The 15557-nt window shown below is 41.5% G+C and overlaps 1 protein-coding gene across 10 annotated transcripts in view; it reads right to left on the reverse strand.

The window, feature by feature from the left end:
* The window catches only part of CAST (calpastatin), a 62054-nt gene that overhangs the window by 30554 nt on the left and 15943 nt on the right, over positions 1-15557 (reverse strand). For 5 of the 10 annotated variants that reach the window (XM_060280184.1, XM_035100172.2, XM_035100173.2 and 2 more), the window contains exons 3-4: positions 12883-12949; positions 2835-2894 (exon numbers count right to left, since the gene is read on the reverse strand). In XM_060280184.1, the coding sequence (XP_060136167.1) occupies positions 2835-2894; positions 12883-12949 (127 nt within the window). Of the gene's footprint in view, positions 1-2834; positions 2895-9595; positions 10011-12877; positions 12950-15557 lie in introns of those variants that run through there. The other 5 variants (XM_060280181.1, XM_060280183.1, XM_060280182.1 and 2 more) reach the window with 3 other exon arrangements.

Below are 15557 nucleotides of genomic sequence, written 5' to 3' on the forward strand. Positions count from 1 at the left end.
GGGTCCGCAACCCAAGGTACCACTCTGTGTGTGTGTGTGTGTGTGTGTGTGTGTGTGTGTGTGTGTATGTGTATGTATGTGTGTGTGTGTGTGTGTGTGTGTGTGTGTATATATATATATATATATATATATATATATATATATATATATATATATGGTGGCTCAGATTAAGAGATCTCTTTTAGGTACACCCAAGGGGCTTGAGGATTCCCAGTGGGATCAATGACTTTTTTTCCTTTTGAAAAGGAGACCACTATGCCATATCAATAAGTTTCCCTTCAGTTTGTTTTCAAAGTGGTTTTATGGCATGGGGAGCTGCTGTTTGATAATAGCAAATGGCAGCTTCCTATACATTTTCTTCATGCCATTTATGTACCACTTCACTGTAAAAGAGACCCACTTCTGGGTTAGGCAGAAAAGCAATTACTGAAACAGCAGCAGGGAAGCAAAAGAATTAATGCTCTTTCTTCCTGCAATCAAAGAAGCTAGAGAAGTTAAGAATGATTTTCAACCATTTCTTCTCCAACAAGCATTGATAACCTCCTAATCTAAAGTCTTGCTCTTTAGTAAGGCAACTCCCCATCAGGTAGATCAAGGCAAAAGGAATATGAGGAAAAGGCACACCACATGTTTTGTTTCAACAAGTTTTGGAGGTATGAAAGACAGAGATCTGGGTGATTTAAATTTTGCAGAAATGATTATTAATAGGTGCTTGGAAGGCTTGACTCAAGAACCTCTATTATTCCTCTGTGACTCCTCTTCTTGCTACATTAAGCAACTTCTACAAAGCAAAGGTATCACACAGGTACAATTCACACATAGAAAAGAGGAAGATTGATCCTTTATTTTGTTCACAAGAGAAGAGCAGACCATTTCTAGTCTGATCTTAATTGTGTGCAAAAACAGGCTCTGCATATAGAGCTGGGTTTTTGGCGCCCTCTCTAATAAGGTAAGGAACGTGCCAAGTGCTTCTAGTAGTCATTTGAATCTATAAATAGGATGCCCACTTTGCCTATTTATATGAGCACTTGAGTGCCAATCCCATGAAGGTGAACACCAGAGCGCAAGAACAGCTTTCTCAAGAGTTTGGCTTACATTGACAAGTAACTGCCTTAACAGAAACACGATTTACAACTGCCAAGTAAGCAAGTGAATAGAAGCTAAATACTCTAGACCAGGAGTAGGGGACCTTTTTCAGCTGGAGGGCCACATCCCCTTGTACAGAAGCTTTTAGGGATCGCATGCCAGTGGAGGGTGCAGCCAAAGGCAAAGCCAGATAGATCTAGTAATGTGATTCTTACTTTGGTGCAGTAAGCTATATTCCAACCGCACACAAGTTTTCTACATACATCTCTCCAGGGCCGGCTCTACATACCCCCCCCCCCCGGTGGCGCAGTGCACCCTGGCGGGGGGCTGGTAAGCTGGGCGCCGGCCTGGCAAGGAGGGCGGCGGGCGGCTTTGCCGCGCGGAAACCAATTGCATCCTGCGAGGGCAGGGCGGGCGGTGGAGCGATCTCCGCCCCTCAGCACCAGGGCGCACGATCTGCTCAAGACGGCCCTGCATCTCTCTCATCCAGGCAAGCAAAGGGTGCTATCACAGCTCTGGACATATTCCAGTCAGGCAAAAACACCCATGGCAGGTGTAGCCTGGAGAGAGTCTTAAGCTTCAGACAGAGAGAGCTGGAGGCCCTGGGTCTCAGGTTCCCCACCCCAGTCCACACTATGTATCAGTTGATGTCTCTCAGTTATTTGTTCATTACTTTAAAAATTGACTGAAGCCATTGGATACAGTATTTTAAAAACCTTTAAAAGTTTTTAACAAGATTTTATTTTATTGTGAATTGTTTTGTGTGCTAGTTACAGTTAGGTAGCCGTGTTGGTCTGCCGTAGTCGAAACAAAATAAAAAATTCCTTCCAGTAGCACCTTAGAGACCAACGACGGCAAGTTTGTCATTGGTATGAGCTTTCGTGTGCATGCACACTTCTTCAGATACCATTTTGTTCTGTGTGCTGGTAGAGGCAGTATTTGAGCCTGGTTGAATTCTGCAACAATGGGACTGATTACATAACAGGCAGAATGAGACAGACTTGTTTTTATGTAGTTAGCCTGCTGTAGGATTTCATTAAGTCAAAAAATGAGAAACTTAGGAATCAAGGTTATGGGGATAAGGAGGTAAAACAGAACATGAAATTTTACATGGTCAATTACTGACCTGCCTGGGAAAGTTTCCTCCCCCTTAAGCAATGACAATTTCAACTCACTACTATCCTCTCTCGAAAGGAGGAATGTTGTCTAGGGAGTTGCATATATGACTAAACACTATTAGTTGCAAAGGAATAAAAATTGCCTATCAGTTATGCACATATGAGCCGATGGAGACATATAATTTCACCTGAGACATGAAACAACAGAATTGTTCTCCACAACAGTTCTTAAGCACTGTTAACATTTATTACTTGCTCATATAAACCATTTTGATGGGCGTTAACACTGATAGTACACCAGTAGTGTTTAAACCAGGCATCCCCAAACTTTGGCCCTCCAAATGTTTTGGACTACAATTCCCATCATCCCTGACCACTGGTCCTCTTAGCTAGGGATCATGGGAGTTGTAGGCCAAAACATTAGGAGGGCTGCAGTTTGGGGATGCCTGGTTTAAACTCTTCTGTTAAACCCTACTTCTTGGGTCAGTCAGCAACTTGCACTCACTTATAAGTGCTCAGAGATGGGAAAAGATCACATAGCAATTTCTTATAATAACAGCTGCTGTAAAAGTAGCACAGAATCAGACTGGTAGAAATGGACACTTGCTTGTCCTTTTTCAGAAGACATACCTTTGTTTCAGAAGGCTTCATAGTGGGTGTCTTTGAGGAAACCGTGGAAGAAGACTGAGCCTACAATGTGCAAAAAAAGAAGGATGTGAATTAATTGGCCACCAATGGGAGTTAACTATTTTATATTTTTTAGAATTCCATCCCAATACAGCAAGTTGCAAATCTGTATCCCAAAGCTCTCATTGAACTTGGATGTTCAGTGATGGGTGTGAATGCTGATCCTTTTTTCCACAAATTGCACAGAGCATATAATGAATGGGGAGCTGTGTTTAAATACACAAATAACCAAAATTCCATAGACTCATTACAAGATTAAACAAGATGTAACATACTCATTCATTAGCAGTAGGACTGAAGTGCAAAGGTTTGGGGGGGGGGGAAACGTGCTATAAACAAGTAGATGCTTGAATACAGTCAGAATAACCTGGAGTGCTTATATCAGACACAGATGTTTTTTATTAGCCATGTTTGGTTTCCTTCTGGAATGAAAAGTGGGTTACAGATAACCAATAGAATGAAATGAAATTGGTAATACTAAGAGAGTTGTTCAAGGGTGGATTACGTTTTGATAATCTCTTAATAGGGGCAAACTAACATTGCTAGACTTAAGAAAAATACAAGGACACAGGAGAAATGAAAGGGCACAGAACAGCAAATATTACAGGCTGCTTACAAAACCAATTAATGTTAGAGCTATTAACCTTCTATCCCACCTTTCTTCAATATGAAGGTTAATGATGTACTGAAACCAAAGATGTATTTGTGCTTATAATTATCTCTTTAAGAGTCATTATGCTGTCAAAATTATTTATTGGAAAAAACCAGGCTAACAATCCCATCTTAATCCAAGCTTTCCAGAGCTGGCCCAAAGAAAACATTAAAACTCAGAATTACAGAACTGTAAAGTTGGAAGGAACCACAAGGATCATCCAGTCCAAACCCCAGCAGTGCCAGAATCTTTTACCTAACATGGCGCTCATGCTCTACCAACTGAGCTATCATTTGACATAAGTGGTTGTAGGCTCTGGCAAGTCTGAACTAAGAGTTTTACATTTACATAGGAGCCACATGGAACAGGTCCCTTATTTAAATTTTCTGTTTTACCAAATTCGAAAAACCATTTTCTTTTGCACTCTCATTGCATAAAATGTGGCAAGCAGATATTCTATTGTTAAGTACATGTCTTCAGTAACAGACTCAACTTCAATAGATTCTGAATGGCATGCCAAAACGCTTTCACTCTGTAATTTGACTATATTATCCACCTATATTTTCCCAACACGTAAATGCTAGGCAATGAGGTCATACTTTCATTCTACAGTAAGCCACCTTCACATAATCAAGTTACTTGTGCAGAGTCTTCTTTCTCCTGGATACAAGACAAGTATCTGTTCCAAGCCTCTTTAAAATTAGTCACATTCATTATTGTCATGGAGTAAACATGCATCTGAAAGAGGCTGCCACCACCCTTGCCTTATAAGCAAGTCCCATACCTACCCTACTCAAACTGCCAGATTTGAGGCAACTGGATTTCAGGACTTGGGGAAGCAAATTGTCAGTCCCCAAGTGGGTGAGAAACAGCCCTGTGGTTCCAGAGCAGCAAATAAACATCAGAGGGACCATAGGCAAGTGTGAAGTAAAGAGAGAGAGAGAGAGAGAGAGAGAGAGAGAGAGAGAGAGAGAGAGAGAGAGAGAGAGAGCCAGTGAGGAGTTGAGATCAAAGCAGTAATCATGGAAAGAGAACATCAGCTCATGGCAAACTTTCGACTGGAGATGAGGTGGCAAACTTTAGACTGGAGATGAGATCCTCAGGGAAAACAATATAATAGGCTAAGGCATGGAGGAAGACAATTTTAATCCCAGTCATGACTAGGGGAGAAAGGATAAACCTTCCCCTCTATGTGTGTGGCGGTCTCAGGGCAGTCTCAAGCAGGTCGGGCGCCCTGGCGCTGAGGGGCGGAGATCGCTCCGGCGCCCCCGCCCTTGCAGGGCGCAGCATGGTTTCCGTGCGGCTTTGCCACGCAGTGCCCCACCTACCAGCCAGGCGCCCTGGTGCACTGCGCCACTGGGGCTCTACCTAGAGCTGGCCCTGGGCGGTCTACATAACAATCTCTTGCACACATCTGTAAAGACTCACAGGAGGATGGTTTGATGGGATCAGCAGCTATATTGATTATGTATCAGTTCTTCAACTGGACTATAAAGAGAGCAGGTTTGAAACTGAACATGAAACTAGAGGGAGCTTTTTATTTAAACTGAGAATGATCACAATTTAGTTTTGCAGCACCACGTGTAATAAAACCCTTAGGATGAAATGGCAAGAGTGTGGCCAAGGGGAATTTAATCTGTCACAAAGACTGCAAGGAGAGGCAATAACATTTACATTGTATACATCTAGTGCTGCAGTGATATCTTTCTTCATTGCAACTCTACGGAATGCTTGATGTTGTTTGCTTTGCTATTTTCCTTTCAAATATTTATCAAGCAGCCATTAAAAAATAAAGCCTTTTTACCACTGAGTTCATAAACAAGCAACGTTTTGCCACTGATGAACCATGTGAATACATATGTTGGGCTTGGAAACAAATATGAAAAGAGTTGCCCGGTAACCAGTAATAACTGTATGATTCATAGCTAAACAGAACTTGGGAGAGATTGTAGCATGTTTGACCAGAGGCACACCCAGTTTATAATACAATAATTGTGAACTGCCTGGTGCACTGAATAAATCTGTCTCTACTGAAAAAGGAAGAGAGAAATTTCAGATTTCAAAAACACAGCAGGAACCAAACCACAGTGTGGATATTTTCATGATAAAATCAGAGCACCACTATAGAATATTAAAATAGCTGTAGTAAAGAATAAAAAATGCTTCGCAGTGAATCTTCAAACTATAGGTAGGGAAGCCATAAGTCACACCTGAATCTAGACCTGGAGAGTTTCTCTCTACCTTAGCTTCCTAGGGACAGTATTATAAACTTAGATATATAAGCTAGGTGCCAAATGGTTCCTTACACCAAGGTTGAAGGCACCAAAATGGAATGTCTAGTTGCATTTTTGCGCAAGACAGCTCTAAAGTCTCATTTGTCAAATGATGGACTGTGTCAGGGTTGCGCCACGGAAGAGTCTGGGGGGAAAGAGTAATTCATACCTGGAGAAGACTGGTGGCAGCACTCCTCAGAAGAGGAAGAATCAGATAGGCAAGAGGGAAGACCAGAACAGGAGGAGGAAGGAGTCGAGGCAGAATCAGCCCTTGTGAGGAGAGGAGCCAGCAGGCCCCCTCCCCTCCTCCCTTCACAGCTGTAGAGTGTAGAGCTAAGAAAAGGAGGGAACAATTGGAGGCAGCTGCAGCTCGTAAGAGGCATGGTGATGAGCCAGCTACTTAAGGAAGGATGGCTGCTCCCTTCTCCTGCACTTGCAACTGCTGTGCTGAAGCGCAAGGTTGTCCTTGCTCGTCCTGTTCCTAATTCCAGTGTTCCTGACTTCGGCTTCTCTTGACCCCTGGTACTGATATCTGACTTCAGCTGGTTCCAGAATCAGGCTGCTCCTGACTTTGGCTTCTCCTGACCTGGACTGTGGACCTCGGCTCCCTCTGCATCTGACTGCTGCCTTCAACGCGCCAACCTGTTGGCGCCCTAACAGACTGACTGTGATTGATTCTCAGTTAAACATCTGGTGAGTTCAGATGGCAACCCTGAGCTAGCTTAAGAGCTTTGAGAAGTTAAAGAAGAAAAGTCACTTGATCCTGGGACAGTCCACATATATATATAATGGCCTATTCTGACCTCTCTTGCTTAATGGTGACTGCTCCTGCTCAGGCTGCACAGAAAAACCATTTTAGTTCCAGAAATTCATTCTCATTGTGCAGAATAAATATAACTTATAGAATTCTACAGGATGGGGTACTGGTGTGTGAAAACAGTCCAGATCCAATGATCCCCAGATGGTGAAGATGTTAGGTGCCACCCTGGCACCTTCACTTGGTCAGAAGCAGTTGAAAAGCAGGTGCAAAATGTGCCTGGCACCTGGCTAATTTCGAACACTGCCTAGAGATTAGAGTCTTGAGCTGGAAGTAGGAGCCTAAAGAGTAGCAAGCAAAAGGTATTACTGTGTTGATCAAGAGGCAGGAGAAGATCAGGCTCCTACTATTTATACCAAACCTGACCAATCCAGAGGCCTATTACTGCCTGTCAGACTTTGGGGCAATGCCCCAGATTGAATATGCCTACTATGTCTGAAATGGGGCCCAAGAGTGTTGTACACAGACCATGAACTATGGCCCAGCATAAAAGTAATGTGGTTCCTAGTTCAGGCCATCAACTCCCTAACCAGTCCTATTTGCTAAACACCCAAAGTGCATAATCAACCTGCACTCAAAGATTCAGGCAAATGACAGCTAGTGATGGGAGAAGTACCATGTGGTGTCAAGGTCATCACCACAAAGACAATTAGAGGAAATAGCCAAATTGTCACTGAAGAACTTTGTGTTTTCGCTCTGCCCGTGCTCTGGAGCTAGCTATCAAAAAAACACATCTAAAGCCTCCAAGTTTCATGAAGCTATTTGGCCCGTAGGAAAATGGGCATTTCCCATAACTTGGTGTAGGGAGGGAAAAATTAAAACGAGTCATTTTTGAAGGAGGGCAGGGCCATAACATTTATAAGAGATATGATAGCCATATTCAAATATCCAAAGGTCTGCCACATGGAAGATGGAGCAAGCTTATTTTCTCCTGCTCCAAAGGTAAGACCTGAACCAATGGATTCAAGTTACAAGAAGGGAGATTCTGACTAAACATCAGGAAGTACTTTCTGACGGTAGGAGCTGTTCGACAGTAGAACGGACTCCCTCAGGAGGTTGTGGGCTTTCCTTCATGGGAGGTTTTTAAACAGATTTAGTCATGGATTTAGTTCAGATTCCTGCATCATCATCATCAACAACAAAGTAATAATAATAATTTATTACTTATACACCCAGCCACTCTGGGCAGCTCCTACGGTAACAGAACATTAAAAACAGGATATAGCATCAAACATTAACTTCCCTAAACAGGGCTGCCTTCAGATATCTTTTAAAAGTCAGGTGGTTGTTTATTTCCTTGGCATCTGATGGGAGGCCACTACCGAGAAGGCCCTCTGCCTGGTTCCTTGTAGCCTCACTTCTTGCAGTGAGGAAATCCTCAGAAGGCGCTCAGAGCTGGACCTCAGTGTCCGGGCTGAAGGTGTTTTGGGGGGGGAGGGAGATGTTCCTTCTGGTATACAGTGGACGCTCGGGTTGTGAATGTGATCCATGCGGGAGGCATGTTTGCAACCGGCAGTGTTCACAACCCACAGCACCACGTCTGCACATGCGCGGGTTGCGATTTGGTGCTGCATGCGCAAAGCACGATTTAGTGTTTCTGCGCATGTGCGAGCACCGAAACCCGGAAGTAACCCATTCCGGTACTTCCGGGTTTGGCGTGGTGCGCAGCCTGAAAATGCGCAACCTGATGCGTCTGTAACCCGAGGTATGACTGTACTGCATTACAGAAAGTGGGATCCCTTCCATCTCTACAGTTCTATGATTGTAAGAGGTGGCAACAGAGGGTTTTCTTCCCTGCTGCCTTTCCTTAAACAAGAGAGCTTTCCCGCTGCTAAGGATGGTGGTGGAACTGTGCAGAGAGCACAGAAAATGATGCCATTTCAATAGATGCCTTGTCCTCCTAGTTGCCACACATTGCCAGGTGTGATTTGAGTGAAAGAGCAGTGGTAGTGATGATTAGTAGAGTACATGATAAGCTATATCCCAACTTGGACAGGGTTGGTTCATAATACATAAATGGGCATACTCAAGCCTGCCATTACAAGCCTTCCCATTTCAACCTTCAGCACCATGGAAGAAATCATTTCCTGGAGGAGAGATATCTTATAGAAAGTTTCAGCTTCAACATTCTACTGAGTTGAGTGGGACGTACTCCCAGGTAAGAATGTTTAGGGTTGAAGTTTAACTCAGTCAATTAACTCCAAACCCCATAACTGAAAATAATTGTTTTCTAAAACATTAAAAGGGGGGAAATTGATTATAATTCCGGGGGTCGGGCGGAAACATATTCCTACTATTGTTAGCTTAGCAACAGCTTTAGTCATTCAGCTTCATTGTTATGGAATAATACACATATAATATTAAGTAAACACCACCTGTGGGTTGGAAGAGACAATAGTTACCTGGACATGCCTGAACAGAGAGAGAGATATCCTGTACAGATCACCACACCCTGAATTACACAGGTTCCAAATATACACTGAATAGACAGTCAGCAATGACACACCAAATTTGCAAGACACCATTGTGAGCTTATGACAGTCAATTCAGGTTTTTTATAATAAAGAAAAGATTATGAATCATTAGATCTATAGCCATGAAGATCTTGCTCTCAAGATTTTGCTAAGATCTTACAAGTCACTGATTTCACAACAACGTTTCTGATAAAAACACACCAGATAATCAGCAGCCCCTTGCAAAAAAGCCTATTCTTCTCAGGGCTAGAAATGATGGACACAAAGCAAGATAATTATGTCTTGCTGTAAACTCTGCAACTGCAGAAATAAAATGCTTCAGCCCTCTTACTAAACACAACACTAACTAATTCAGCAGTTCATGTTCTGCGGTAATGAGCACTGCAGGGTTGGAGAAGTAAAAGAAAGCAGGAAGTATGTAACGCAGTAAGACTGCAGTACCGGCAGTAGCAAAAAAAAAAAAACCAACCCGGAAAAACAGTACTCACTCCAGGCAGCTGGTATGTTCCTTCCCAAGCTCTAGGTCAACAGACCACACCAGATCCTTATTGCAAGCTTGCTTTTATTTCAGTCTGTATGCGTTCTAGCCATGGTTTCAGTTTTAACACAGCCCCTGGAACAAACCCATGCCAGTGAAGATGGCATGACCAATCCGAACAGCTCACAAGCAGACACACTCAATCTGCAGGCTCAGTTGCTCCACCTCCTATGAATATTCAAATAAACTTGAGAGATCCTCACAAGAAAGGTGGGGACAGGCAGCAGCTAGCTTTGCCAAAATGGAACAGGCAAAGCAGCCAAAGTCAAATGTGGGTGTTTTACTTATGTGGCTTGTAGTTAAGAGAAGACAGTAGACAAAACTGAACCACCAAGTTTTATTGAGGCTTCTGAATTTTCTGAATTTTTTTTAAAAAGCTACCAAAGGCACAAGGAAGCTTGAAGTGGGAGTACTAATAACCTACTGGCAGGGGATTTTGTTTTACCAAACTGGGAAAGGCATATAGCAGGCACCCCCAAACTTGCCCCTTCAAATGTTTTGGGATTACAACTCCCATCATCCCTGACCACCGGTCCTGTTAGCTAGGGATGATGGGAGTTGTAGTCCCAAAACATCTAGAGGGCCGAGTTTGGGGGTGCCTGGCATATATAGTCTGAAGACTGCTCTATAACATATAAATGCATTACAAAAACCAGTTAAGGCAACCCTTTTACAGCTCCTGTTTATTCACCAGGAAGAATCTGTGGGCACAAAAATATTTGAAACTCTTCATAATATGACTTTTTCTAGCTTGATTTCTTAACACTTGATTTCTTAACACGGTTATATGAAAACACCAACAACAATGTACCACATATCTTTTGAAACTATTCTGAATATTTTTTAAAAACAAATTATTTGCATATTGAAATTTGTTTGGCAATTTCTCTTAATCCAGAATATAGAGAGGAAGAGAACTACAGTGGTGCCTCACAAGACAAATTTAATTCGTTCCGCGAGTCAATTCGTTTTGCGAAAAATTCGTCTTGCGAATTGCGGTTTCCCATAGGAATGCATTGAAATTTTTTTTTTTTGCCCATAGGAACGCATTAATAAATTTCAATGCATTCCTATGGGAAACTGCGATTCGCAAGATGAATTTTTCGCAAAACGAATTCGTCTTGCGAGTCACCATCAGATCGCAAGATGCATTCGTCTTGCGAAAAATTCATCTTGCAAGGTACCACTGTATATTTTCAAAATGTTGTTTCTGAATTCTATATAGCAATGAAGCCATTTTATTGTGCACTGTATAGAACATGTAACTTTCTCTTTATCAGACAATATTTTATTGCTGCACATAAAACTGTTAGAGCCAGGGAACAAATTAAAAACTTACACAAGAACAGCTTACAGGAGCTGTAGTGCTTCAGGTTTCCTTTACTATATACATAAAATACTGATGGGGACAAACCATAGCACACTTGCAGAGTGCATACTTCATGTGCAGAAGCTTCCACAGTCCACCCCAGACATTCCACTTAAAATAATCTTAGCTAGAAGAGCAGGCAAAAACCGCAATCTGGAGAGCTGCTAGCAGTCAGGGTGGAAAATAACAGAAAAGGTATATCCAATATGATAGTTTCCTGCGGGTATTTTGCCACCACTCTAGAAATAAATATTTCATTTTATAACACAATATATGTGAAATAGATAAACACTGAACAAGCTGCATTAATGGCTCAGCTAAACTTCTGGAAATCTCAACCATTAGGAAAGTGCCTATCTGGTGTTGACACCAATTCGTCCGCGTAACCCCAGCCTTGCCACCACCCCGCCCAGACACCATCCAGGTAAGTGGCAGTGATGCTACTGTGGCAGCTCTGCATTACCAGCCTGCTTCACCAACCCCTCCCAACCAAGTCAACTCACAATAATTAAAATCAGAGGAGCACAACTCAGCGAGAATAAAAACTCAAAACAGAACACAGCCTTCAGTAAAATCACTTCAATCTGGCAAATTAAAAAAGTCTTCATGAATTACAAGAAAACACTCGGAAGGAGGCCATTTGAACCTCACTGGGCAAACCATTCTACAATGCTGTCACTGAGAAAGCCACATTCCTTGGCCCACCCAACAGCGCTTCAACTATGACCTTCCTCGAGTTTAGTGAACAGGCAAGCCGACATAGGAGGGGGCTTACCAAGATTTGAACTGTGGCTGGAAACCAATGGTAAAACATAGCTGCACATGAATGCATGTTTAATGATTATCTCAATGCAGGACGTTTTCAAAGGATTTCTTCACAGTGCTGTGAAATACCCAGAACCCACCATAGCACCTCAAAATTTAACGCAAAACCTGCAGTTTTCATTCAGATATTTTATACATGTATGCAATATTGGTGTGCATCAACCACATGATTCCATTTGGACCCTGATTTGGAGCTTTCGTCAAAGCACTTTCTAGGTGCCCGATTCATCTCGGGGTCTGTCCAAGTCCACGCTGTCTCCCAACCTGCTGGCCACTTTGCTATTGGGAAATCAGCAATGGTTATAACCATTTTTTTCTTCTCCTGACATGCATGCATTAAATCTGCAGGCATATTTTCCCCCTCCAGAGTCAACAAAGATTACCAAATTACAGACAGACATAGATCAAAGCACTTTCCTGCTACATACATTTGATTTATTTTTTTAAAGGAAATGTCCAAAACCCTTTTTATTTTGGGGTGGAATTTGCATAAATCCTCATGGCAGACATCATTCTGTAATTTGTCATTTCCCCACAGGGACAGCCATTACAGTTTTGGAAGGGGTTAAAAAAAAAAGACTCGCTTAGTCTTGTCTAGTGTTTCATGGGCAATTTGACAGAAAATCTCCATTCTGGTGTTTGCTCGCCCTTCTCCCATTGCTTCACCATCATTATGGCAAATTTAAGAGACATTACTTTTGGTTTCAGCAGAAGCTTGTCTGCAGCCTTTTGTGGGGAGTAGGGGAGGGGTGACATCTGTATTGTCAAGGCATCACAACTCACTTCATTGATGTTTCAGTTGACTGATATATCACTCACCTATATTATTAATTTAAAATATATATGAGCCACATTTTAGGTCCAAACCCTCCAAAGGCAGCTTCCAACAATTTGTCAACAATATGCATTAAATTGACCCACAGTCAATTTAAAGACCGATGACACCGGCATAAACATTCAAGATTAGATAATTAGTAAAGCATTTGCCGGTCATACTTCCAGGAATATGACGAGCAGTTCTATAAAAACTCAAGTTACCTTACTGATGGAAGATGTCCCACTTGTTTGTGTTTTAGGAGATTCGGCAAGGCTAGCACTTTCAGGTTTCTTCTACAAGACAAAAAAAATTGAAATATTAATTTACTAGTAAAACACTAATGCTGTAGGGAAAATCTTCAATAAAGATAGGTGTTGCATCCTATTTTCAGAGCTATTTTTCTTGCCATGTTGATGATGTACTGATCTGCAGTCAGCTTTTTACTAAAGTGCAATTACTTTAATTCACTCACTAGCAATCTTTGGGTGCCATGTGAAAGTATGAATATGAATAGGAACATAGAAAACTGCCTTAAACCGAATCAGACCATTGGTCCTTCTAGGTAAGTATCACTACACCAACTGACAGTGACTCTCCAGGGAGAGAACATTCCCAGTCCTACCAGGAGATACTAGGGATTGAACATGGGACCTTCTGCATGGAAAACAGACAAACTTGCAAAAATATATAAGACAAACAGTAAAAAATGTTGGAAGTGTAATAAAAAAGATGGGGATTTCTACCACATGTGGTGGCAGTGCGATAGGGTAAAAGTCTTCTGGGAATCAGTATATAATGAATTAAAGAGGTTATTGCGCTATACCTTCCCCAAAAAAGTGGAAGCAATGTTATTGGGCATACTGGGTAGAGAAATAAAAGAGGACCAAAACCTTTTTATGTACGCCACCATGGCCGCAAGAGTCATACTGGCCCAAAGGTGGAAGACACCAGAAATCCCAACAGTAGAGGATTGGAGGGAGAAAGTGACAGAATATTTAGAGTTGGCAAGACTGACACGAAGATTAAGAGATCAAAAAGAGCAAAGGTACCAAAAAGAATGGAATAAATTTGTAGAATATTTAAAAGATTACTGTAAAATTTGAAACCACCAGTAGGCTTATTTGAAAATACAACAAGGATATATATAGCCGTTGTCATAAAGATATATGTGAAAATGATGTAGGATTAGGACAGGCAAGAAAGAATAGAGCGCCGAAAACTGAAAACTGGAAAAATAAAACCAAGTGAGAGGAAAGAGGAAGTCAAGTTCGAAAGAACAAGTTTAGAAGAAAAATATATAGGAAAGAAAAGAAAGGCAAATAAGGTACGAGACGGAACATTTATTTCTAAATATTTTTATTTATGAAATGTTTACAGCACATCTTTTTTTCTTTTTCAGTTCTTTGTATGAAATAATTTTATTTATGTATTTGAATATTTGTTTAATGAACAAAAGCAATAAAAATCATTTTTTTAAAAAAGAGGAAAGCAGACACTCTACCAGAGGCATCCCTAGCTAACAGGACCAGTAGCTAACAGGACCAGAGGTCAGGGAAGATGGGAATTGTAGTCCAAAACATCTGGAGGGCCAAAGTTTGGGGGTGCCTGCTCTACCACTAAGCTATGTCCCTTCCTGAATAACAACTCTGCTGTTATCCTGGATAAAGACTTGCTCTGGGAAGGGATGCAAAGATTTATGCTCTGCTCTCCATATAGTCAGCTTAAACTGGTGATGCACAAACTTAATTCAAGACTGTGAATGAGCTGTGTCCTCCCCTTTCGATTTCCTTTTTAGTATTAACCAAGAGTTTGTCATAATTAGGGGGGGGGGGAATCAGCAAAGACTTCTGGTGACGGGTTGAAAACCATGGTTGGAAGCGGGTTTCCAATATACATCTTAAGGGGAAATGATTGCATCAGCAAATGATGCCTGAAATAATGGCAAATAATAGTTGATACCAGAGGCAGTTTTAGTGTGGTGTAGAATGGAGCACCGAAATGCTCTCAAATGGGCCGGCTCTATAAACAGAACACTGCCTTGACAATCAAGTTCAAGGAGCTTTTCCTTGCTTTTAGCCTTTTATTATAAATACATATTTTCTCCTATGTTAATAAAACAGGATGGATTGAAAGATGAAAACTAAGAATGGAGCAAAAAGTCGATGCCAATGTAATTAATTAATTGCCCTTCTCTGTCAAAGTTCCAGCATCTTAATATTAAAACAGGCAAGCAGATCTGCAGGCCGCTGACACACATGTATGCAATTTATCCTCTGGTCACAATATTTTTTAAACCCTTCCCTCCCACTCTCCTCCAACCTGCATGAAAACCTTGGAGTCACTTAGTTACTATCTTATTTAAGAACTCAAGTATGTCAATGAGACCAGGCTGATGGTGGTTTTTCACATCGGGTGTCAAGTTAACACTCAGAGCTGGCCTTTTCCAAACATTTCCATGATATTCACACTGGTCCCTAGCTCATGAAGAGTCTCCTCAAGATATATATTTTTAGGACACACCCCATTTTTGTGGATGTAAGCTGCTTTAAATCGTTTTTAATGTTCTATTTCAAACTGTTGTGACCCATCCTGGGACCTCAGTGTGAATTAAATTAACAATAAGGCAGCCCTGTATTGGGAGGTTTTTAACATTTGATGTTTTATGTTTTTAGATATGCTGTAAGCCACCCAGAGTGGCTGAGGAAATTAATTAATTAATTAATAATATACCTGCCAAACAATTTCCATCCAAACCTAGTGTGAAACAGCCTTAAGAAATCTACTTAACCCAGCAATGCTTGGAGCTTTTCCCAAGAATGGTAAATAATATACTAACACTGTAACAACATCAAACGTCCCAGATGATGTTTAAGAGTGTAACAAAAACAGCTGACACTTGTC

This window comes from Zootoca vivipara, chromosome 11 (genome assembly GCF_963506605.1).
Source record: "Zootoca vivipara chromosome 11, rZooViv1.1, whole genome shotgun sequence".
NCBI classification, from domain to species: domain Eukaryota; kingdom Metazoa; phylum Chordata; class Lepidosauria; order Squamata; family Lacertidae; genus Zootoca; species Zootoca vivipara.